The sequence below is a fragment of the Petaurus breviceps genome, unplaced genomic scaffold (genome assembly GCF_028583685.1).
Source record: "Petaurus breviceps papuanus isolate PSGF00001 unplaced genomic scaffold, PetGlider_PUasm1.0 551, whole genome shotgun sequence".
In the NCBI taxonomy this organism is placed as follows: domain Eukaryota; kingdom Metazoa; phylum Chordata; class Mammalia; order Diprotodontia; family Petauridae; genus Petaurus; species Petaurus breviceps.
The window spans coordinates 25,843,702-25,870,337 of NW_027186372.1; the positions used below are offsets into that span (position 1 = coordinate 25,843,702).

General features: G+C 39.2%; 2 protein-coding genes across 2 annotated transcripts in view; one reads left to right on the forward strand and one right to left on the reverse strand.

Annotated features, from left to right (window-relative positions):
* Positions 1–26,636, reverse strand: part of THG1L (tRNA-histidine guanylyltransferase 1 like) — a 107,638-nt gene that overhangs the window by 46,463 nt on the left and 34,539 nt on the right. The window lies entirely within an intron of this gene.
* Positions 606–26,146, forward strand: SOX30 (SRY-box transcription factor 30). Its single transcript, XM_069102716.1, has 5 exons — positions 606–1,854; positions 3,398–3,637; positions 5,264–5,443; positions 16,651–17,143; positions 25,132–26,146. The coding sequence occupies exons 1-5, from the start codon at positions 606–608 to the stop codon at positions 25,511–25,513; spliced, it is 2,544 nt and encodes an 847-aa protein (XP_068958817.1). The 3' UTR covers positions 25,514–26,146.

The following is a 26,636-nucleotide window of genomic DNA, read 5'->3' on the forward strand; positions in this document are numbered from 1 at the left end:
TACCTTTCCTAAACAGGGCCCCGGCTGTGCCGAACGGAGAGTGGCTTGGGGTTTCCTTTGCTTTTTTAGGCTCCCAACGGTGATGAAAGTCCCTCCCGGGGCGGCCGCGGCCCATCCCGCATCAGCCCAGGACCAGCCGAGGTCTGGCGCCACCCCCTTCTGCCACCAAGTGTAAAGGGCGCGAGGGGTGGCTCCCGGGGCAATGGCGTAGAACCCCCGCGTCTCCGAGCAACGCCATTGTCGGGCGCTCCTGCTGGGGAAGTGGGTAACTACGGACAACGGCCAGGAGAGAACTCCGGGAGAGAGGGAGAAAAATAGAGTGCACGTGCCGGCCTCGGGCATTCGAGGGCCCCGCGCGAGGCGCAATCCATAGAAGGAAGGGGGTGGGCGGAGGAAGGGGAAGCGCGCCCGTCATTGGTGGGGCTGGGGTCCCCCCCAGCTTGGGATTGGATGGCGCCGGCCCGGGGCGCTGCATTTTGAACCGCGTAGCGTTCTGGGTAGCAAAGGGTTTGGAAGGGTCTTAACCGAAAGGGGGGGTCGCCAACAAACGGCTGAGCTCACAATCCGGGAGCGGGCCGGGCCTCCCCCCGCCCCCGCGCAGCCCCATGGAGAGAGCCCGGCCGGAGCCGCCGCCGCCCCCACCGCCACCTCCACCGCCGCCGCTGCCGCCGCCCCGCCAACTGCCGCGGGGGTCCCTGCCGCGCCCGCTCCGTCCTGCCCTGCCCCCGCTGCTCTCGCAGCCTCCGGCCGAAGGCGCCCCCTGCCGGCAGCCCGCCGAGCTCCGTCCTCCGGCTCCCCGCCTGGGGCCCGGGCCCCGAAGTCCCACCCCGTGCCAAGCCCCCGGGGATCAGCCCTTGTCGCTGCATCCCCACTCCGGAGCCGGAGGGCCCCCTCCTCGAGGCCCGGCCCCCGCCGTCCCCCGGCTGCTCCTGCAGGTGAAGGCGGAGCATCCCCCGCCTCCGCCGCCGCCGCCCCCTCCCCCCCTCCCCCCCCGTGGACCCCCTCCTCCCCCGCCTCCTTCCTTCCTGCTCCTGCACCCTAGCCCCGCCGCCGAGGAGGCTGCGACGCCCCCCGGCCTGCCTTCCCACCCCCCCGCTGCCACGGCGGCGCCTGGCGCGTCCAGGCTGCTGCAAGTGAAGGCCGAGCAGGTGCTGCTTTTGCCCCCCGCCCTGGTGCCCGGGGAGGGAGCGGCTTGTAGGGGGGAGCAGCTGCCGCCGCCTCTCCAGCACGTCCCTGCGAGCAGGGTGCTGCAGGTGAAGGCTGAGAAGCTGGAGCTGCTGTCTGCCAGGGAAGGATCAGGGCAGGAGCTCCCAGGAAGAAGGGGGGCTGAGGGTGGCCACAGGGCTGCCAGAGGGGGCAAGGGTGAAGGCCCAGGCCTAGCCACTGACAGCCGCAGAGTGGAGGAGAAGAGAGGCAGCCAGGCAGAGGCAGAGGAGAGCAGGCGGGAGATGGCCAAAAACAATGGGGAGAGCAAAGGCCTTGGGTCGGTGAGAGAAGGAGCCATAAAAACGGAGGAGCCTGAAAGAATGCATGAGGACTGCAGGCATGGCAAGGATGTTGCGCAAGTCAAGCCACCTGCGTCCAATGGCCTGGCACATTCCGACAAGGATGTCATTTTGGCTCAGCCTCCCAGTGGATTTGGCCCCCATTCACAAGATCTGAGGATCCCTTTGACTCTTCATACTGTACCCCCTGGGGCCAGGATCCAATTCCAGGGACCTCCACCTTCAGAGCTGATACGATTGACTAAGGTGCCTCTGACACCAGTGCCTATAAAAATGCAATCCTTACTGGAGCCTTCAGTAAAAATTGAAACCAAAGATGTCCCACTCACCGTGCTTCCCTCAGATGCAGGTATTAGACAGCAGGGGAATATGGTTTTCAAAGCTTCGTCCATGTTGCCCCATAGCTGACATTTCAGCAATTCAGAAGCAAAAACTAGAAAAAAATGATGGAACTCTGATTCTTTTGCAATGTAAAGTCTGCACAGGTATCACTTCTGATTGAATTGTATATTTTCCAGTAGAACATGAAAACAGGTGTATGATTACTGAACACCTAAAAAAACATTTATTTCAAGATCTAGAGATAAAATTTTAAAATGGCCAAATGCACCCAAGCAGAAATACATTTTTGTTAAACATAATGTGTATGATGGGTTTCTGTTCAAAGGAGTACTACCGCAAATTAATATATTTTGAAAATAATAGCTAATATGTAACTATTAACTTTCACATTGTGTCAATGGGAAGGGTGAAGCAAAAAAAGTACATAAGGCAAACAATGGTTATAAATAGCACAACACAGGATTATTTCTACATTTTTTAAAGATAAGTTAGTTCTTTGATATGTTCTTAGAACAATACTTGGACCTTGTAGCTAACGTTTATTCCATTTGAAAACAAAATAATTAAGGAATAGGAATATAGCTGTATAAGTTATTGCCAAATTTCTTAAATTAGAAAACCTATTCTGATGTAATTACCAGTGTCATGCTAGAAAATAGATAAATATTTGTGTCCAATATTTCATCACTTAGCAATGACTAATTATTACTCATTAGTTAAGGCTGAATGCTCTACAATATTTATGTTTTTAATACCATTTCTCATATTAAGCTTTTCCCCCTTCTTTTGGTAGTTTCTATTTTTGCTGTCTATATTCCTAACTCACTTCTCCATTCCTATTTCCTTTCCTATCAGTCACCTAACATTTATTAAGCTTTATTAGTTATTAGTCTACTACCCTATCGCTTTAATTTGTACTTAAGCATTCTTGCTTCCTTTCTTTTCTTTGCATCCTTGCTTCAGTCTAGATCTCATTTGTAAAAGCAAAACAAAACTGAGAGGAAGTTGAGACAATGGTGGTTAATGAGCTCTTCCAGGGATGTAGATTCAGTTTTCCTCCTTGCTATGATCAGTGGACAGTAAATTAGTTCTTTCTTTTGTCTATTATTCATTCACTCAGTCTTTGGAAATGAGGCTAGTAGTACTAATTAAACTTAAGCTGTGAAGTACAGATGATTATAACTCATTTTGCTGCTATAAATGGCCACTTGTTTATTATACAAGGGATATTAATGGAGAGAAGCTGTATGTTAGTAATTTTCAAGGTATTGGTATAGCTCATAGAAGTAATAAACCAATAGGTTACTTGTATTTTCAACAAGCATATTGTTCTCTGTTGAGGAAAAGAAGAGTCATTCTAAGCTACAGTTTAGAATGGTGAGTTCATGGGCTATGAATTCTGGAACACTGGCAGTTCTTCTGCTAAGTATAGTTTGGGTTTTCTCCAGATGCCTTATAAATAATCGAGTTGATGGAGATAGAGGCACTTTCTTATACAAAACCGTATGTTTGTCCCACATTAATTTAGTCTATTGATTTCTATCATGTAGGAATACCTGATACTCCCTTCAGTAAAGACAGAAATGGCCATGTGAAGCGACCCATGAATGCATTTATGGTCTGGGCAAGAATCCATCGGCCAGCACTAGCCAAAGCTAACCCAGCAGCCAACAATGCAGAAATCAGTGTCCAACTTGGATTAGAGTGGAACAAACTTAGTGAAGAACAAAAGAAACCTTATTATGATGAAGCACAAAAAATTAAAGAAAAGCACAGAGAAGAATTTCCTGGTAATCAAAAGAAAGACAAATCTTTTTTTTCATATTTTCTTTGAATTAAGATATTGGGTTAATATTTGAGACTGAGATGACATTTTTTTCATTCTTTATCTCATTATTTAATGAGACTGTGAATTCAAGAAATGGTGCCTAACCTCATTGTAGTAGAGATAGGGATTAGACGTGTGATTTCATTGGCATTTGGGACTTCAGGTGAGGAAACTCAATATAGGCCCACACTTTCTCTGAAACAGTCTTAATCCTGAGAAGTGACCTGGCCAGAGTTACAAAGTCAGAATGTGTCAGAGGCACTACTTAAACCCAGATTTTCTTAGTCTCCAGGCCAGCTATCTACTACAACTTACTGCCTTTGGTCACTGTAGTAGTTAGATAGAATTTAACTACCTCAGGCATAAGAAAGCTTGGTAAAACCTCTCCAAGGAGTATTTGTCCTTAATCTTATCAGCTGCTACAACTGGGGCTGGGGTAGAGTACCATTGTATTATATAGGCATTCCTAAAATAATACATACCTGATTAAAGAGTTTCTTCATCTTTTTTTTTTTTTTTTTGCTTTTGTTGGAGGGCAGTTGGGGTTAAGTGACTTGCCCAAGGTCACACGGCTATTTTTTTTTTGTGTGTTGTGTCTGAGGTTGGATCTGAACCCAGGTCCTCCTGACTCCAGGGCCGGTGCTCTATTCACTGTACCACCTAGCTTCCCCATTAGAGAGTTTCTTCTTAAATCTCTGAGTAGCTTCTACGTAGGAAAAAAAAAAACACATGGGGAAAGTTATACAGGTTTGTTCAATTTTGGGGGGGGTTGGAAAAGTGAAATGAAATTTATGTCCTAATTTCAACTTTGCAAAGCTATGTAAAGAAAGTAAACTGTAAGTTACAACAAAGGAGAATGATATTTAATGCACCCATATATAAATGAGCCTATAAGGTTAAAGGGAGTTTTCATCCTACTGCCTTCCAATATCATGTAATTATCAGAACTGCCTTTTGATTGATGTATTTTTCCCAGTTACTATATAATATGGAATGAGTTTGTTTTCTTTCTTACAGTGAGGAAGTAAGATTAAGCTTGTATAAATCTTCACTGGTATGACAAATGGGCCTACAATGTTTGTTGAATTGAAGAATTTCTAGGATGCTGATCCTCTCTCTTTTTTTTTTTTTTAGCTAGACCCCCCACCCCACAAAAAGTGATTAGGCATAAACAACCATTATAAAACATAAGTAGTTATGTTTCATGGGATGAGATAACACAAGTCGAGTAATATTTTATAAATTTGGAACATTGTCTTTTAGGTAGATGAATAACTTCAGAACCCTCATGGTCTTTTATCTTGATTCTGCCACTGGCAGTATATGATTGCATTAGATATTCAAGTTTTCTATACCTCAGTTGCTCCTTCTTTAAATATGAATTACAGTGGCTATTACTCAGAATATTTTAAAATCCTATATTTGTAAAGTAGGTTTGAGTGCACAGAATAGTATACTTTTCTGCTATGCTTAGGAGGTTTTGCCTTTTTTCAAATATAGATAGCAGTTATGTAAGAGTACAGGTATAGTGTGTATATATACATACATATGTATATTCAAGTTACAAGTAGTATCTAATCTTCCATAGGTTGGGTTTATCAACCACGTCCAGGCAAGCGAAAACGCTTCCCCCTAAATGTGTCCACTGTGTTTTCTGGTACTACGCAGAATATCATCTCTACAAATCCAACAACAATTTATCCTTATCGCTCACCTACATACTCTGTGGTTATCCCCAGCCTACAGAATACTATCACTCATCCAGTTGGTGAGTTAGTTTTGTTGTTGAATATCAATTATTTTTATAGCTATAAATGCAGGCTTTACTTTTTAAATCAATTATAATACACTAACATTTTGGAATTTGAAGAAACAGCTAGAAATGACGAAGATGAAAAGAGGTTAAGAACTGATTGAAAAATTCCAGTAGAATTTATCACCATATTAAAGCACTAGATTTGCAAATGGGTAACAGACATTCTATGTAAAATAAATTAGATCTCTCAAGAAAATCAGGTTTTAGCTAGATGAACACAAGGATTATATACATAATACAGGAAATGACTAAGGAAATGGGAGTTTCTTTTCATTCCATATCATTAAAAACATTCTGAAGATATTTCATGAAAATTCTTATCCTTTGAGATCATGAAAGATTGTTTGTTGTCTTAATAAAGTGAGATAATTAACCTGTTATCCAGCTAAATATCTGCTGGATTCTCTATTGTCATTTTTGTATAACTCCTGTGTAGTTTTACTGGATGCAATGTTCCAAATTCTTGCTTATACGAGTTTTCATATTAGTTCAGATTAGTGCTATATTGGGGGGTGCAACAAAGGGTGAGTAGGGTAAAACAACTGTTTTACTATTAACTTCAAAAAGTTAGGATAACTAGCTTCTAAGTAACAGATTATAGGGTTACCATATTTTCATTTATTCTTTTTGACCTTGTTTATATTTTTATTTTAAGTTTTAGACTATGCTCCATGGATTTGCCTAATGTCTCAAACATTGTGTGTCCATGTCGTATTACCTAATTACATTATCGTCAAAAATGTTGAACAAGTCTGTATTGACTCTCTTCATGCTTTCATAACTTTATAGACCTCAATCTTATTTCTCTTTTCATCTTTCCAGACTAAACTTGGACATTTTACTATGTTTTATTAGATAATCTATGAGGACGGATTCTATCAAAAATCTTTGCAGGGATGTCATTATTAACACTTTTTTATTCAGAGGCATGTCCGCTTCCACTAAATTGCATTTAAAACTGAAACAGATGTTAAGGTAATCTAGTCCAACACCCTCATTTTATAAGATGAGCAAATTGAAGACTAGAGAAGTTAATTGATTTTTCTTTTTAGAGGGCATTTGGGGTTAAGTGACTTGCCCAAAGTCACACGGCTGGTAAGTGTGTCAAGTGTCTGAGGCCAGATTTGAACTCTGGTCCTCCTGACTCCAGGACACCACCTAGCTACCCCGAGCTAATTGATAGGGTTTGAACTGAAGTCCTCAGATTCTAAATCTAGTTCTCTTTTCACTGTACCTGACTTCCTCTTTCACATCTCTTCTTTGCTTCATATCTTTATCCATGTATATATTGATAGTCCTCTCTCTTTCATCTCTGCTTCCCAAATAACAGTATAATTAATAAATTACAATTCTTCCTTATAAAAACCATTTTACCTTTCTTCCATCAGGTTATGTTCACTGTTGTAATATGATATTGCAAATCTTACTAGTTTTTTTGTAGAGGGAAATGACATTTAGTAGTCTGTAGTTTCAAGAATCACATCACATCACATCACATTTTCTTGTAGATGAAAGTCATATTGACATCCCACTGGTTATCTTGCACAGCAATCAGTTGTAACAATAAATTATGTATTTTAGCTAACAGTTTCATAGTTGTACTTTTTAGTTCCTCTAAACTATGCAGTTTGAAAATTGGGTCTAGAAAAGGGATTCTTACTGTGGAGACCACAGGCCCCAGGTGTCTATGAATAGATTTCCTGTGTCTGTGAATTTATTTTATTTTTTTTTAAATCAATTGGGGTTAAGTAACTTGCTCAAGGTTACACAGCCAGTTATTTTGTGTGGGTGCCAAGTATCCAAGGCCAGAACCAATCCCGGGTCTCCCGACACCAGGGCTGGCGCTCTTACTCACTGCACCACCTGGCCACCCCTGTGAATTTATTTTTAAAAATATTTTGCTGATTCTGTCAGTATAATTGGTTTCTTTGGTAATCCTTCGTATTTTTTTTATACCCTTAAAAACATTATTTTAAGAAAGAGTCCACCAGAATCGCAGAGGAATCCATGGCATAAAAAATGTTGAAAATCTGCGATCTAGAACATTATTTTAATACTTTTGTCTTGACTGCTATGAAAAATATTAGGAAGTCTTCTGAAGATTTTTCTTAGTAAAGACTAAAGCAAAGAACTTATTGAATACCTGGTGTATCATTTTCATCTTTGAGTACTGCAATTTGTGCCATAATGGTCCAGTGATCCTCCTGCTTGTCTCAGTAGCTTCCTGCTTGTGATGTCTGCAAAGAACTTTTTAATATTAGCTTTCAAGTTCCTCAAAAAGTCCTCCTTGAATTTGACTCCCCCTTCCTCCTGCTAATTTCTTACTTTTCCTTGTTTTTTGAGGGCTTTTTTGCTCTCCTCACTTATGCAGACTGTTATTTATTTATTTATTTATTTTTTGGTAGATATCTTTTCCTCTCCCTTTTCTTTTCCAGTTATCTCAGTCTCCTTGATCTTTGGCATACATTTTATCTGGATTTCCCGTGTGATATTTTTAATCAGTCTCCACATTTCCTATGATTTTCTTACTTGAATTATACCTTTTTAGATTTGTTTCTGAAAACACTTAAAAAAATAAAATGAATAATCACTTGATTTTTTTTTTGTCTTCTCTCTGGTTGAATTGAAATGTCTTATTCTCAGATTCATATTACATTTGGCACCAATTCTTTTCTTTTGTTTTTGTTTTTTGGTGGGGAGAAGGTAGGGCAATTGGGGTTAAGTGACTTGCCCAAGGTTACACAGCTAGTAAGTGTTAAATGTCTGAGACTGGATTTGAACTCGGGTCCTCCTGATTCTAGGACCAGTGCTCTATTCACTGTGCCACCAATTCTTTTCTAATACCCAGAATTGAGTCTATTTCCTTTTCTTGTGGACTGTACAATGATTTGTTCTAGAAGTTAATCATTGTCTTATACAAAACATCTTACTGCCACTTTTCAACCTCTTAAAGTACTCAGTTAATTCATATATGGATGATTAAAGTGCTCCTTACTACTTTGAAATCCAGGATGCTAAATTTCACCAAAGTCCAGCTTAGTTTTATTTTCTTGGTCAAGTAGCCAGTGGTGTAACTCTGTTGCCACACATTTATCAAATACTTCAAAGGCTTTTAAAAATTCTATAGCACTTCTTTCATCTGCTAAAAGTTTTATGGTACAGTATATTATCATAGAATATATTACCATATTCCCAGCTGTTCTCCCATCTCTAAATCCATTCCATACAGTGTGTAGAATAGAAACATCATAACCTAGATTTCATCTGGGATGACATATAGAGAGATTTGATCTTTATAATGCCTCCAACCAGGCATTGTAGTCATTCTATTTTAAAGATGTCAAGATTTTTCATAAAGGTATTTAAATATTCTGGCTTTGCCTTTTTTGTTTCCATCTTTCACATCTAATTAGTGGGTCTATTCCTTTATTTTCTCCATATTTCTCCATCCTGCTCTTGGATTTCTTTCAGACTTCTTTACCACCACCATTATGTATTCATTGACTTTCCATAAATTTTTAGTTTTTAAAACTTGTTGGCTATTTGTGTTTATTATTTTTAAAATTCTGCCATTTTGGCTTAGTCCCAGAACAAATTATACCTTTCTCAGAAGCTCTACTAGTTCCTTTTTAATGTCTATATAAAATTCTTTTTTTCTGCCATTAAGTCATCCAAGCACTAAGAATTTGGAGCTGTTTCACAATTCTTTTATGTGAACTGGCACTATTTGAGGGACTACCTCCTAGAGGTTCTAGAATTCATTTTTCTTTATAGCAACCTAAACTGGATGTTAAGGGAACTCTTCATTTTACTGCCCTAATCCTTGATACTCACATGTACTAGAACCATTCAACCTAGGAAAACCACCACCAAGTAGTAATCCTGGTAGTGAAGACGTAGCTGTCTGGGCATCTTATGATTGAAACTCTTGTTGCCATCTATTGCTTCTGTCTATTCTTTGGGCTTTTCCTCCCTCAGGAGAACCCCTCTAGAGTAAAAGCATCCTGTGCCATCAGATAAAATATGGGTTTCTCTCAGGGAGGTGCTACAATACCTGTAAGTATTAATGAATCTTTAATTAATTATTTATTAATAAATCAATAATTTAATTATTAATTAATAATTAAATTATTAATAAATCAATAATTTAATTATTAATTAATCAATAATTTAATTATTAATGAAGTCTTTTGGAGGGGATAGTTTTTGTCTTCCTCAGTCTTGGCTTAAGTTGAGGCATGATGCTGTCTCAGATTTGTATCTTTCAAAGGTTGGTCAGACCAACTGAGGAGAGACTAAGAGATAGCATAGGATTTAGGGAACTGGGATACCCTGTAGAGATCATCTGCTCCAACACAAGGGCTTCTGTGGTCCAGGTGGTAACCAGGGAGTGCAGAAGGCCCACATTGTATCTCTGTAAAGTTCTATAAAGTGTCATGACATAGAGGTATGTGAACGCTCCTCTTGGAGGTAAACCAAGCTGGAGAGTTAAAGCCTTTCTCTTTTGGAGAATGAGAAGAGAGTACACAGTGAAGACATGAATGATCAAGAGTAAATCCATATCCTGAAATACATCCTTATGCTCCCCATATTCCTTCTACCTGTGGGAACAGTTTTTTGGCAGCAAAATGTGTCTTTGAAATGCATCTTTCTTGTTACTCTTATTTTACAGGCAAGGAAACAGATACTTAGAATAGGGACTTGTTGAAGTTTACATAAATGGAAGCAGGACTCAAACCTGGATAACAGAATCTCAAATTTTTTGAGTTGAAAGATACCTCAGTGGTCATCTAGCCCAACCCATCCCCCAAAGGAGTTCCCATTACAGCATCACACTAGTCATCCATCCTGTTAATCTCTCAAGATTACACCTTCCACTTTTGGATACTCCTGACTAAATGATAGGAAGCTATTCCTGACACGAAGTCTAGCAATTTCCATCCATTGCTCTGGGTTCTGGCCTCTTGAACCAAAAAAGAACAGTTCTAATCTTATTTCCATTTAACATCACATCAGATACTTAAAGATAGCTATCCTGGACCCCATGAGCTTTCTCTTTTCCAAGTTAAACATCTCTAAGTTCTTTAGCTTACTCTTATAGAGCTGGGGCTTGAAGGGCTTCATGATCATGGTTTCTCTCCTTTGAGCCTTCTCAAACTTGAGCCTTCTCAGACTAACTTCAGTCCACTTCCTGAACTGTGCGTGTGGTCTTACCCCACCCCAGAACAAGATCGGGAGAGACTGGCATCTCCTTCTGGAGGTTATTCCTATTTTAATGCAACCAAAGATTGTATATTGCTGACTCATACTAAGTTTATAGTCTGCTAAAAACTCCAGATCTTTTTCAGAAAACTATATTCTTATCCTATCTATACTTGTACCTGTGAAATTGATTTTTTGAATCCTAGTATAAGATTTTATCTGTAGTGAAACTGCTCTTATTAAATTTAGCCTACTCTGCTAGCCTATCAGAATCTTTTGGGATCTTGGCTCTGTTACCTAGTGCATTAGCTGTTTCTTCCCATATTATTTATCTGTAAATCTGATAAACAGGCCTTTGTCTAAGTTATTGATAAAAATGTTAAATAAACATACAGGACTAAGGACATTTGGAGTACTCCACTGAAGACCTACCTTTTGTAGTTAAAACTCCTTGAGAAGGATTATGTAGGTGCCTCCATTTCTTTTTCTCTCACCCTCTTAATTCTTGACATTTTGACTTCCACCCTTCAGCCAAAACTGCCGTATCCAAAGTTACTAATGATTTCTCTAATTGCCAAATCTATTGACCCTTTCTTAGTCCTGTTCCTTTTTGACATTTCTGCAGCCTTTGGCACTGCTGATCACCTTCTTGATATTTTCTTTTCTCTACGTTTTTTGGGACACTTCTCTCTCCTGGTTCTTTTTCTTACTATCATTGTTCTTCATTCAGGTCATGTTTTTAACCACTACTGTCCTGCAGGGCTCTGTCCAGAGCCCTCATCTCTTCTCCCTCTATCCTATTGCACTTGATGATCTCATCAGCTGCCATGGATTCAATTATCATCTGTATGCGGATGATTCTCACATCTACTTAACTCAGCCACGGCCTTTCTGATGAACTCCTTTCTTGTATCCCAGTTGCCCATTAGAAATTCCTGTAGACATTTTAAACTTAAAATGTCCAAAACTTGATTCATAATCTTTCTCCCAAAACACTCCTGTCTTCTGAACTTTCCTTTGACTGCCAAAGGTACCGCTATCTTCTTGGTTCCCTTGGTTAGCAACCTAGGTGTCATCCATGACTCCTCATTCTCACTCCTTCATGTCCAATCTGTTGCCAAGGCTTGTTGATTTTACCTTTGTAGCATTTCTTGCATACCCCCTTCTCTCCTCTGAAACTGCCACCACTTTGGTGTAAGTTCTTATCACACCTGGATTTTTGTAGTAGTTTGCTAGTTGGTTTATTTGCCACAAGTCTCTCCTTACTCCTATCCGTCTTTCATTCAGATCTTGAAGTGATATTCCTAAAGCATAGGTCTAACAATATCACCCTTCTATTTAATAAATTAAAGTGGTTCTCTGTCACTTCCAGGATCAAATATTAAATTCTCTATTTGGCATTCAAAGCCCTTTATAACAAGCTTTCCCCCCACCCCCACTCCTACATAGCTGTTCTTATATCCCACTCCTCAGTCTAGTGGCATTGACTTTCTTAATGTTGCTCACACAAGAAATTTCATCTCTCAACTCAAGCATTTTCACTGGTTGTCACCCATGCCTGGAATGCCCTCCTTTTCATCTCTGCCTCCTGGCTTCCCTGATTTCCTTTAAGTCCCAGGTAAAATCCCACCTTCTACATGGTTTATCATTGCTTTGACCAGAGTTTTCAAGTTTTGAAAACTGTCCATTTTTACAGTGTTTTAATTGTATTATAATATAAGTTATTCTCCTGGTTATGCTCATTTTTCTCTGCATCTGTTCATTCAAGATTTTTAAAATTTATTTGAAATCGTCCTCTTCATCATTTCTTATAGCACAATAGTATTCCATTACATTCATGTGCCATAGCCTGCAGAAAGTCTTAAAGCCACTCTACTAAGTCATGGAGGCGTTATAGTCTATATTGATGAAAGGAGTATCTGCAGTCTTAAAATCATGAATCCTTGAAATGTATTACTTTCCAAATCTACCTTTCTTTTCATACGCGTCTGTCTTCCGTGCCATAGTGATTAAAAAAACAAACAATCTATACCCCTAATGTTTTCAGTGTCTTGACCAGTGCTCCATAATCCTTAATTTTTCTTGATCTTTTCAGGTAGTATCACTTTTTTCACATCAATTACCAGAAATGGATAATAGTCATCGCTTTTGGCAAATCTCAGGATGCTCTCCATTATGTTCTGGAGACATGTAGAAAGACAGTATACATTTTCAATGTTCATGTCAGATTGACATGGCCATCTTGATACCCTTCAGCAAGGAGTCACCAACTACCACAATTTTTTGCCTTTCCTTCTGACTAATAATGGATAGCCTTTGCTGATGACACATGTGGCTCTTTATCATCATATCTTGAAGAAAAATGAGATGCTCTACCCCCAGAGAATCTAGCTTCATAAGAAGTTCAGATTCAAAGCCAGCAGTGCCAGCTTCTGCTAGGCTGGCATCCCTTGAGTCCTAGTTTCTCAGGGCATTGTTTCTGAACTGGCTGTAACATGCAGCTTAGATTCATGAATTCCTAGATTCCTATGGCTTTTCCTCCTGGGTCAGACTAGAGACTCCATTCTTTACACTTAGAATGGAAAAGAAGGAATGAAAGGGTCAAAGACTCAGGTCCATTTTTCAGGGCCACATGATCTAAGGAGAGAGGGAGAGGGAAGTAGGCACCACTTAGGTCCTTCCTCCTTACCACATGTGTGACTCTGCCCTCAGACAGAATGCGACAAAAGCCCATAACTTGTTCTTAATAAATCTGTATTGTCTCTTTGTTTCCTTTTCCAGATGTTCACTAAGTGTCTCAATTAGCCATTGTAGAATTTTCCCAAGACCTGAAGTCAAGGTCACTAGCCAATAGTGTGCAGGCTGTTCTCTTCTCTTTTTGTTCTTTTACATTTTATCCTATTTCTGGATTTCTCAGCAGTCATATCTGCCAATTCTTTTAGTACTTGTAGACGTAGATCATATAGGCCAGGTGACTTAGATGCATCGAGGGCATCTAGTGCTCTCTTGGGTATCAGTTTTACCCTTAGCATTTTGTTCTGTTCTTTCCAGTTTTCCTTGGCAGAGAAAATAGAAGCAAAATAAGCACTGGGGACCTCTGTTTTCTCTCTGTTGTCAATTATTATTATTATCACTTCATCCCTCCCAAGCAGCAATTCTCTCCCTTCTTTAATCTTCCTCTACTCCCATTATAACTTAAAAAGAAACACACATGGGGCGGCCAGGTAGCACAGCAAGTAAGAGCACCGGCTCCAGTGTTGAGAAGACCTGGAGATCGAATCCCGGGCTCAGACACTTAGCACCCACCCAGAAACACCTGGCCGTGTTAACCTTGAGCAAGTTACTTAACCCCAATTGCTTAGGGGAGGCCAGGTGGCTCAGCGAGTAAAGGCACCGGTTCCAGTGTTGGGACGAGCTGGAGATCGAATCCCGGGCTCAGACACTCAGCACCACACTGAGAAATAACTGGCTGGGTAACCTTGAGCAAGTTACTTAACCCCAATTGCTTAAAAAAAAAACACACACACACATACAGTCCAAACCCCCCCCCCCCCTTTATTATCTGTAGTTTTTCTTGCCTGCTTCAGATTATCAGCCCTGGAGACACTTTTAAAATGACCATGTCATGTTCATCTTGTTACCTGATCTTGCTTCATTTTCTGTTCATACCTTTTTATAATCAGAGCTGGCTAGTGAGTTCCCTGTGCTTATATATCAGTCTCTTTAGGTAACTCCTTTTTTTCCCTTCTCATAAGAATTGTTTCCTTTTGTATCTTTAGAATTTTATTCTTCAGCATTTCCCTCCAGTGCTGACTTCTCCTGTAGAATCCTCTGTAGTCCACGAGAATCCATCCTGTTCTTCCCCTGAACCCTTTGAGGGTACCTCAGTCTATGCTTATTTTTATTCTCCTCCATCACAAACTCTAAGAGGAAACATTCATTTCCTCCCCAAGGTTCCCATTATGCCCACCCCAACAACCAATTATTTTCTTTTAGTGAGAATCCAAAATGGAATTTCTCCATCTTTTGAAGGATGAAATTTTTATAAAGGCAAATTAAGAAGTTATTTGCTTCTCTGCTTTTGGCAGAGAGAGAGAGAAAAAAGGGGGTGGGGAGAAGTGAGCACACTTTAGCAGCTGTCCAGGCAACTGAATTCTCCCACTGCTTTTCAGCTCTGTGCCAGGCTTATGATCTGTTCTTGAATTCCTCAACCATTTCCTCTTTCTGTCTAGGTGGCCTCTAGAATATTCTGATTAAAAATTGCTTCTATTTTCACTTCTATTCATCTTAGCCCAATTGCTTGCCCCATGGTACAACCTTCTAGTTCCTTAATTTCTTCAGAGGAGGGTATCTTCTTATTATACAAACCTGTTGTTCACCCTTCACTGACCATAATGCTTCTCTCTCTCGATCCCAGATTTCATTACATGAATATTCCTTCTTAATATACAAATTGCCCCCAACCATTCCTCTCTGCTTTAGTTATCCCGTTTGTTTTTACTATAGTACGTTTATCCTGAGACATCTTCCATCCCTAGGTTTCATGCCATTGAGTCTCAGTGATGGCTTTGAGGTACAATTTGCCTTTTTGCATTAGAATTTTTATTTCATTTTACTTGTTGTGGACATTTATACATAGACATTTGAGGCATGAGTCTTACTACTGTTTCCTTTCTTGAATTTTATATTCTGTAAGATTTTGGGGGTCTCATTTTCTTTCCTTCGTTGTGGTTACTTTCTATTACATCTATCTTGGTGGACCTACATAGGAAGTCTTTTTTTTTAAAGTCCTTTTTATTAGCTATGCAAGACACCAGGCAAATAGATTCCTGTCAGCCTTTGTGATTTTCACTTCTTCCTTATAATATTACCTATATTCTGGAAATCCAAATTTTACTCTCACCATCTTCTTAACTAATCCCTCACTTCCCAAATTGATTTGAGTCTTCTGTATCTCTTACCTTGAATTATGAAAATGTTTTATGCACCTGTGGTCTTCAGTTCCTTGGCCAAAACTTCATAATCATTGTCAGGACTTTATAGATTCCTTTTGTTAGTGTCATTTGCTTATGAGAAGCATTAGAAGTGGGCAGCACTCATCCATTTGGACAAGTGTTGGGAGATTCTTTGGTATGACTTGGATATGTGCCTCGCAAATACAGCAGGTTTCTCTGTTGTTCCTAGGTTGACAAACAGTTGCCTCAGTACCTTTAAATGGGGGAAGTCTCTTCTTTAATTTGACTTTTTCTATATGATCTCTTATTTGACAGCTTTTGCTACTCCCTTATTCCTTGTAGGATAACCAGCTACTTTCTCCTCAAAATTTTTCTTCAGATAGTCCTCCTCTTCAGTGTAAGTTGTTTTTCAATTTATCCTCAGTTTATCTTAACTTCTTTGAGTTTCTCTCCCTTAGATTCAATTTTTTGACATTCTTCTAAAGTCCAACTCAAAATTGCCTGACTCCAAATTTATTGCTCTTTCCTCTAGGCTAGGAGACTAGTGAGAATCAAAATTTTAAATCGGACTAGCTGAACCATATTTACCTCAAAGTTTCTATAACATAGTGCTTGTTACAGTGATCTTCCTAGTTGCTGGTTGCTGATTAGTAAATTTACACATTTGTGGGAGAGGAAGGATTAGCAAAGCCAAATACAGAATCATACTGAAAATGAATCCCTTCATTCAATAGGCATTAATTTAGTTTAGGCCCTAGAGCAGTAAAACTGGTATAATCATATCAAACACACCAATATAACCAAAATCACTCACCATAGTTTACTTGAGGAATTGCTCTCAGAAACACTTTTCTTCTATTTCTATCCCAAACAGAACCCATATTCTAGTCTAGAAATTCCCTTCTTGTAGAAGTTTGGGGAAGAAATATAGAGTTAAACTATTTACTTTGATTAGTCGAATCTTGGTTTTAGTAATGACACAGGCTATTTTTATTTTTTAAGGTGAAGCCCCACCTGCCCTCCAACTGCCCACACCTCCAGTCCAGCGTCCAAGCCCTATTACCCTCTTCCAACCAGGAGTTGCCAGCACTGCTCAGGTGGCCGTCCCGGCTCCAAGCTTGCCTCTTCGTCCAGCTCTTCCACCACAGCGCTTTACTGGACCCACCCAAACGGACACTCATCGTCTGCACTCGGGAGCTAACCACTCTGTGAAGAGACCAACCCCAGTCTCTTTGGAGAGTACCAGTAGAAATCCAACTAGTGCAAGTACTGCTCATGCCAGATTTGCCCCCTCTACCATCCAGCCCCCCAAGGAGTACCCCAGCGTTTCTACTTGTCCCCGAAATGCACCAATCCCTCAGGCTCCACCCATTCCACATCCTCATGTCTATCAACCCCCTCCCATTGGCCACCCAGCCACATTATTTGGTGCACCTCCTCGATTCTCCTTTCATCACCCTTACTTCTTACCTGGACCTCACTACTTCCCATCAAGGTAACAAATGAATTTTTATTTTATGTAGAATTAGTTACTTATTTTCTAGTGAAACTCAGAAATCAAAGACTCCTGAAATATGTAGAACAGGCTTAAAAATGATCTTTGAAAAATTCTGTTAATTATGGGAGCATGATTATACCTTTTCCACTCTGAGAAACTGAATTGTCCAAATGTGGTTATACTCTTTATTACTTAACTTATTCTGTGATGCATTGGTTTTCAGGACAGATATACAGCCATAGTATTTTTAAGTTGAAAGGTATCCTTGAGATAATTTAGTCTAAATCCCTCATTTTATAGATGAGGAAATTGAGGCCCAGTGCAGAGAAGTGGATAGACTTGGACCTAAAAACCATTTGTATCTCCTGGCTCTAAGTCCAGTGCTCTCTTCACTACACCATATGCTTCCTATATAAATTATTACATGTAAATTGATTCTTCCATTAATTTTTATTAAACAGTCTAGAAAGGGAAATTTCTAATTTTGAGATAGCAGTATCAAGCTCCTTTGCAAGTATACCATTTCCTTTTATTAGTCTTTTCATTTATCAAGTGTTTTTAAGTTAGTAGGTGTAGGTAGGTTCTGAACATCATAGAGTGTAACATTTTTTTTGTTTTGTTTTGCTTTTTGGAGGGCAATTGGGGTTAAGTGACTTGCCCGAGGTCACATGGCTAGTTTTCATGTTAAGTGTTTGAGATCAGATTTGAATCCAGGACTTCCTGACTCCAGGGCCAGTGCTCTACTCACTGTGCAACTTAGCTGCCCCAGAGTGTAACATATTGATACAAGTCTTCACCTGCTCTAGTTTCCCCACTTTTATGCTCTTCTCCTTCCAGCTCCACCTCTCTCTACCAAAAGAAAGACCTATTGAAGCAACAAAGTGTTAAGTTGAACCTACCCTATCTAGGCTGGCTTATTTCAAGTTCTTCCTTCAGGCCTAGCAGAAAAAGGAGAAGTTAAATTGGAAAAGAGGAGAGTTTCAGTTATTGGGGTTAAATTGGAAAAGAGGAGCGTTTCAATTATTGGGGTGGGATAAGGAGGGAAGGGCGGGCCCAGAATTTGCTTTCTTGTACCAGGTTCTGTGTTTGCTTTAGCAGTATCTGGGGTGGGGGGTGTGGATGTGAAGTTCAGGGATGGGGTATATATTTCTCCCTGGGGTCTTCCTTCTGTGGGATACTGTTTACATGGGAAGGGCATGAGCCTTTAATTCTATGCAATATATTATGTTCATCTATGTCCTAAATTTGAGGCTTCCAAGCCAATGTGACTCTCCTTTTTTACCTTTTGTATGTTGTAAAATTAAATGGACTGCCAAGTCAAGGCTTGGGCAGTGTTTCCTCCAATGGAGGAAGAAAAGAAGAGGCAGTGGGCAGAGGATATGTCCCCTTGTTCTGACGCTCGTTTGCTCACCATTGCCCTTTTCACTTTCCCAGTGCAGACCAGTAGCCCTCATATAAGTTGAGTAACTGACCTTCAGCAAGTGGGTACCTTCTATAAATTGAGAGGATTTAGCTGAAGTGAGTATTATATATGAATGAAGCATTTTACAGAGCCTTAAAAGGTCTTCTAATATTATGTAGTTCATATCCCTTGTTAAATTAGTAGAAACCTCCAGAGGAGATAGTGAAGATCGATTTCTCAGTCTTCTGAAGGTTGATCCCATAGGACCATTTCAATCTTTGGGTTCCTGAGGCTTTTTAGGAGCTATAAGGGGAATAATTAAACATATCAAATGAGATAATATGTATAAATATGCATTGGAAATGGCAAAGCTAGAATTTCTATAAAGTTATACTATTATACTAGTGTGGGAGGGTCAGAGAGCACCATGGTTTTTGGACTTTTTAGAGGGTCATAGCTAGAAATTCATTTTAGCCCTGATCTAAAATTAAAGCACAATTTACAAATTACTTTCCTCTGAGTACATTATTTCATGTGAAATAGAAAAATTATTATTATACTCATTTTATAGATGAGGAAACTGAGAGAGGTGAATTGATTTGCCTGTAGTCACATGACTGGTTAGTGACTCAGTCAGTATTTGTATCTTGCAGGGTCTTCTGACTTCAAATGTGGTGCCTTTCCCAATATACTCCACTGGTACTTCATCTCAGGGTCTTATAGCCCCATATCTAGTTGAAATGACAGTTTCCTTAAAAGAGACTAACAACCGTAAGGAAGCTTAGGTAGCAGGGAAATATATGGAAAAACCTGGTTGGAAAGTTTAAAATCAGTCATAAATTGCTTATATAGTTAAGTGGTCTTTGTTTAGTGTTGGCATTCTTAGGTAGAGAATGTTTCCTTCTTTATTAAGCTAATCCATGGTGTGCTCTGTCTCCCTAACTCTAAATATACATGAATTTGAAAATTCTCAGATAGTACAAAGCAGATCACTGGGCATCATGCTTTGAAAGCAAATCCTCAGGGGGTAGGGACACTGACTGGAGTGTTTTATAGTGTCCTATACATTGGTTATTTGAATGTTTATTGTATTTTGTGAAGGACCAAATGAACTGACTTTTTAAAGCAGTATTAAAACATTGTACTTCATTTAATTTAGGGATTTCAAAGGATTGTGTCTGACAGCAAACCATGGTGGTACAGGGAGAAGTTGATCTTTAATAAAATATGGATTTCCTATACAGAGAAATCAGATATTCACATTACCCCCTCTTCCTGTTGCTTTCCTTTCTTTTAACCTGTATATATGCCTAATGCTTTAGGGCTTACATTTTATATATGTTGTCTCATGCAGTCCTCAAAAAAAATACAAACAACCTTGTACAGTAAGTAGTAGATGTTATTTCTATCCTACAGATGAGAAATTTGAGGATCAAGATTCCATAGTTGGCTCTGTAAGGGGCAGCACTGGTATTGGCACCCTGGCCTTCTGATCCCTAAGGCTTAGTGCATGATCCTTTGTACTTTTCTAGAGAAACATGTTGATCTTCTTTTTATGTTTTAATTTAGATGAGATAGTTTAGTAAAACTCAGGTGATATTTAAAAATTAATTAAATTATTTCTCTTCTCTTCAAATCCTGTACTTAACATGGGTGACTTTTCTCTCCTCTCATATGATTATGGGATGTTTTTAAAAAGTTTATACCATAACTAATCTAATTAGTAGATGTGTAAAATTATTCAAGCAGTCTAATTATCTTAGTAAATGTGTCTAGAGTAAAGGTTCTTAACCTGTGATCCATAGACTTGCTTAAAATTGTTTTTATAACCTTATTTAAAAATATTGGTTTCTTTTGTATAGTCTTGTATATTTTATTTTATGCATATAAAAACATCATTCTGAAAAAGGTTGTCTAGGCTGCATCAGATGCCAGAGGAGTCCATGACACAAAAAAGCTGAAGAATCCCTGGTCTAGAGTAAAAAACAGATGTGATTAGTGTATTTAGTTTGATCACTTTAACGTGAGAATCATTTAGCTCAGAAATCCTTATTTCTACTTTTATGAACTGATGTGTCACCTGTCGCTTCAGGTTCTACAATAAACTTTTTCATACTGTGGATAATGAATCTTCTTCCATAATGTGCTGGTTCTTTAGATTAGTTCTTCACTTTCTTTAGCAACTAAATAAGTCTCCCACACTGAAAGGAATCATCAAGAGCAAAGATGTCAGATTCAAATAGAAATGGTACACGAGGATCCCAGCAGACACATATTGACTTAGAAAACCACATATTAACATCAACTGTTTTATTACATTTTTATTTATTTTGCCAAATGTTTTTCAGTTATATTTTAATCTGCTTCTACCATGTGTTTGACACCTCCAGTCTAGAGTATCTTTTCTTCTAACCACTAAGTGAGGAAATAATGCAAAAGACATCTAGAACAATTGGAGATAGAGGTTTCAAATGCAGGATGTTTGGGAAAATATAGGCTTATTTCCCCTAGGAAAAAATAATCTTATGTAAATAAGGATTTTTTTTTTACTTTAATCTTCCACTCCATTTAATAATCTCACCATAACAATAAATCTCATCATAAAAACTGTTAGGGATTTTGGAATGGACTGGGTATGATGTAAAAGCAACAAATGCATACAAAATTTGCAATGTGAAGTTATAAACAAGTGCAAGGTCCGCTTGCAAATTTGGAAGGAATAGGAATTGAAAGGAAGGGAAGTGAGGGGAAAGAATGATAAAGTTTGAAGTTGGGCCTAATATTAGTTCAACTATCGACAGGAAAATGTTAGAAAGAAGAGTTAGAAAAGACCAGTTGTTTCTCAGGTGGGCTGCCTTCTTCAGAGCAGAACCATATTGAGGATGTGCGGTCAAAGCACATAATTCTTCTTCCTCAAACCTCATAGTTTCCACTGGCCTGTTTCAGGGGTACAGATGCTACCAGTAAGGCCAATCTCACATAGCTACTCCTCATACCACTGATGCTGCAAACCCTCTGCCTTCTGGTGCCTCTGCTAGGTTGCAAGTGAGACCAGCTCATGTGTGGGGTAGGATTACTGAAGCTGATCTGTTCCTCTTTCTGTTCTTGAGAAGCAGAGTGTGGAAGGTGCCATCTTTGGGAACAGCTGTATGATGAGTTCCGTTTATCAGGAATTTAAGTTACACTGAATAGCTCTCTTCAGAAGGACAAAGAATTGAGTACATGTTGTGGACTTGATTTTATGTCCTTCAGAAGTAAGCAAATTGAATTCTGTATAGTTCACCTTTTAGGCATTAAGGCATTTCAAACAGAATTCCTTTATTACAAAAAAATCTACTTATTCTGCACATTCAGAAAGACCTTTATTCCATCTTTGTTTAATGCTTTCTCTGTCTTCTGTGATTTGTTATGTTTCACAAGATCAGGCATCTGTAGTTTATGACAGGGATGCCAAACCACCTCTCTGTCCCCATTCCCTTACCACACCCATGCACATCGTCCTGCCACGTTATAGAGAGCTCCTACTGAAGCTGTCTTGTTGTAAGGGTCAGTCACTACATGTACTTTCCCTTCCCACCTGGGGCAACTGGTGTCATGAACAGCAGATAGAGCACTGGAGCTTGAATTAGGAGGATCTGAGTTCTAATGTCACCTCAGATACTTACTAGCAATGTGACCCTGGGCAAGTCACTTACCCTCTGTTTGCCTCAGTTTCCTCATCTGGAAAATGGGGAGAACTCCTCCCTCCCAGGGTGGTTGTGAGGATCAAATGAGATAATAATTGTGAAGCACTTAGCATAGTGTCCAGCACATAGTAGGTGCTAAATAAATGTTAGCCATTATTATTAATCTATCCACAAATACTACATGATGAAATATAATACAGTCTTGGCATGACACTTTTCAAAGAAGTCACTGACTTTTTTTTTTCTATCTTCACATATGTTTGTGTTCAATACATATCACTTTGGCATGAAATATATCCTACAGTGTCAATAAATGCTTAATAAACCAACTCCCCCCTTATAAAAACTGCATGAATTTGTGCAGGTCATGTCTCTGGGTTAATGATGTAGGAAGACTTGATTTCTGTGGGCCTCAGTTTCCTTATCTGTAAAATTAATGGCTTGGACCAGATGGCCTCAGAGGTTCTTCCATTCCTAGATTTGTGACCCTCAAAGTTTATGAATAACGGTTCTGCCCCATGCAGATACGGAGTGGCATTGCACATGGCCAGTTTGACCTTGAATTTCTTGAAGGGCATTACCAGCCACACATGTTTCTGGGCATTCTTCTAGCACCCTGAAACATTTCTCAAGGCTAATGTCTACACAGGAGAGAATTTTTCTGTCTTAGATCTTTAGTATTAGTTTTCTTTATGGGGAGAAAGCAGGAAGGAAGTGGAAGAATGATTACTTTAGGATTTATAAAGCCTTTTATATATATTATTTCATTTGATCCTCACAGTCTGATGAGGTAAGTACATCATCTGTTCTCAGTGATTTGATAGGATTTGACAAGCATATAAGTGCCTAAGCATTAGAGATGCAAAGGCAAACCCAAAACAGTCCTTGAGAGAATTGAGCAGAACGTGGGTGTATTACTGTTTTATATCATAAATGCAACATTTAAAATGTAGTTTTCTTTTAGAACTTAAGGACTCTTTATATTTGGATGGTATTTTCACGTATGTTAATCTCATTTCATCCTCACAGTCAAAGGCAGGCAGGGCAAGAGTTAATATTGCCATTTTATAGACGAAGAAACTGAAGTTCAGAAGGGTGAAGTGGCTTGTCCAAGGTTACCCACATGGTGACAGAGCCAGGACTTGGGGCTGGGCTCAGTAATCCTGGGCTTTTTCTCTTATACTGCTCTGGCTCTCGCCTTCCAAGATTGCTATGTGAAAAAGCCTTTTGTCATTACCTCAGCTGAAAGGTCTTTCCTTTGTGCATCTATATGACTTACTCTCCATACCACCCTTAATGGCGTTTATTTTATACTAGCTATATTGTGGTCATTTATGTATTTGTTTTCTCTTCCCCACTGGATTATAAACTCCTGATGTGCTGATCTACAGAAATGTCTTACTCATTCATGTTTGTATCCTTCAGCCCATTGGGCTTAGAGTCAAAAGAGTTGACACTTCTTAACTGTGTGGCCTCAGGCAAACCCACTTATTTTGGTGAGCCTCAGTTTCCTTTTCTTTGAAGATCAAATGAGATAATGTACATAGAATTCTTTGTAATCATAATGAAAGCCAATATTATTATTCTTGATGAATGAACGAACACCAGCTTCCAGCTGTGGTTATAGACTTGTGGGAGGCAGAGGGTGGAGGAGCATAAGGGGTGGGGAGGGTGATTTGAATTAAGCCTTGAAGTATAGGTAGGATTTTTAAAAATAGAATTAGGTGGGGAGAAAGTGTATAAAGAGGTAAGGAGCTGAGAATAGAAGAAGGCGTATTTCGTGAGCTGCTACAGTAGCCAAAGCGTGGCGTGATAAGGACCTGCACTAGGCTGGTAACAACTGGAAGGAAAATCTGAAAATATGACTAAGTTAATGGACGACTCTCATCATCCATTTATTGGTCAATTACTAAGGGACTTGGGGTTGGGGTACAGAATTATAAACCACACCCTCCCTGCTATGGAGAGGCTGTGGTTTGGGAAAACCACATAAGAAATGGCAATCTATTATGCAGATTACACTTACACTTTTAAAGGTAAGCAGCTAATTGAGGGATATTAGAAGAAACATAGCTTGTTTGACATTTGCCATTAAAATTTATTAACATCTTCTTGTCACTAGATGGAGTCCATGAGCACAGGGAGCCGTGTGGGTCAGGTCTCCCATACATTTCCTTTTCTGTGCCTCTGAAAGGAAAGAGCCATGTCTCCAACCTTTAACATTTATTCACCTTGAATCAGATGGATTTGAAGGGCAACTGTCTGACTTGCTCTTTTTATCTTACCTTGAGATGTAGCAAAATAATATTTTTCAGTTCCTCTGATTTTTCCCTTAACACTGAATCCCCCTAAAACCACAGAGTAATATCGGTGAGTTCCAGTTTCTAATGGTGGTGAATAGATTTTTCATGTTATTTTTTTTGCCCTTTAAAAAAAATGACATCTCCCTTTATTTCCCCAAGAAAATTAATTGACCAAAATCGTGCCGAGTTTCCTCTGTTAGCTTCCTTTAAATGCAAGTAGTAACTAAAGAGTTCTGTCACATACTTCCCCGAGTGTCAAAATTCTGAGCATACCTTGTACATGCCTGCACCTCCCAAGCCCTCAGTGGTGTGGAGCATTAGCAGAGAAAGGCCTGGATCCTTTTTCTTTATCAAGGGTGTCAACAGGTGAGAGGCGTGGAGCAGATCGTGGGGCTGGTGAGTATTTCAGTCATGAGCTTACTTTACTACATTAAAAAAAAAGATATGAATCTATGAAGTGGTTTCAGAAAAACAACCCTGGTGACAGTCTAGACCCAAATGAGGGTGTAGCCAGTCTTCTGTCTTAGTCTTTATGCAAAGCAATATATAACAAAAGGTTCAAGTTAACTCCTTCTTGGTGTCTTTTTGCTACAGCACGTGTCCTTATAGTCGTCCTCCCTTTGGCTATGGAAATTTCCCAAGTTCAATGCCAGAATGCCTTGGCTATTATGAAGATAGGTACCAAAAGCATGAGGCTATGTTTTCTGCCTTAAATAGAGACTATCCCTTCAGAGACTACCCGGATGAACGTACACACAGTGAAGATTCTCGGAGTTGTGAGAGCCTGGATGGAGCCTCTTACTATAACAGCCATAGCCATAGTGGGGAGGAATATTTAAACCCCATGCCTCAACTGGACATTGGAGCCTTAGAGAATGTATTCACAGCTCCTGCATCTACTTCCTCTAGCATCCAGCAGGTTAATGTAACTGACAGTGATGAGGAGGAAGAAGAGAAAGTGCTCAGGGATTTATAATTTTAAATCAAATGATATGCACAGAAAATAAACATTACTTAAAAAATCTTTTGGTTCAGTTGGTGTGAGAAAAGCCTAGAGTGCCTTGCTGACAATTTTCAGCCTTGGTCTGAGGAGTCAAATTCAAATGCAACTTCTGCTCTAGGAGTGTTTTGACTAGTGAAATTGAATTCTTTCTGTTTCATAGTAGGAATATTTAGGACATGAAACAGTTTTCTTTTTATGTCAGAAATTTGCATACGAGATTTGTTAATATATTTTTGAATACTAAAAAATCCTCACAATTTTGTGTGAGAACATGGAGTATTTCTCTGGCACCATGAGTGATGATTTCTATTTTCTCATAGGATACATTTGTTTATTCTAATATATTTATTTTGTTTGACACTTATATACTTATGAATGTTGTCGGTTCTAATGTAATATTTTGGAAATAATTTGATAACTTGTAGCAGTGAACTGAAAGTCAGTTCCTGAATTTAATTTATACTAGTAACATTTATAAATTGCTGTGTTAAATGGCACCTGGGTGGTTACTCTTGACAAACAAGTCATTCTTGTTTCTAAATATTTTTTTCTCCTCTTTTTGGACATTTCTTCCATTTGGTATGCATTGTTCTACTTTTGTTACACTTAAATAAACTTAGATGAAATTGTTCTTGTTGGATGTTTCTATTGATAAAACATAACAGATAGTGGGAATTTGGGGGTGATGTACAAATAAACATTAATATTTTACAGTATCCTATAAAAAGGAAAAGCAAATAAATATGCATGGCCTCAGGATAAACAATTTTCTGACCCTCCAAATGCCACTTTTTTTTTTTAGTAACTTCCAGAATTGTACATGTAAATTCTATTGGACAAAATTTGTATCACTATCAATGAATGTGGAGGTTGTATTTTCAGATATGTTGTTTTCCAACTTACTAGATGTATTTGGATGTGATTTTAATTTTTTCAAAAAGAATATTTGTCCTAGTCCATATGGCTCAGGCCAGTAATGTGCTGCTTCCAATGAGACTTCATTATAGCACATTTTAACTTAATTAAAAAAAAACACCAAAAGGCAGGGATGTAACCAAAGTTCAGGGAACAAAGACTTTAAGGGCAAGGGAAAAAC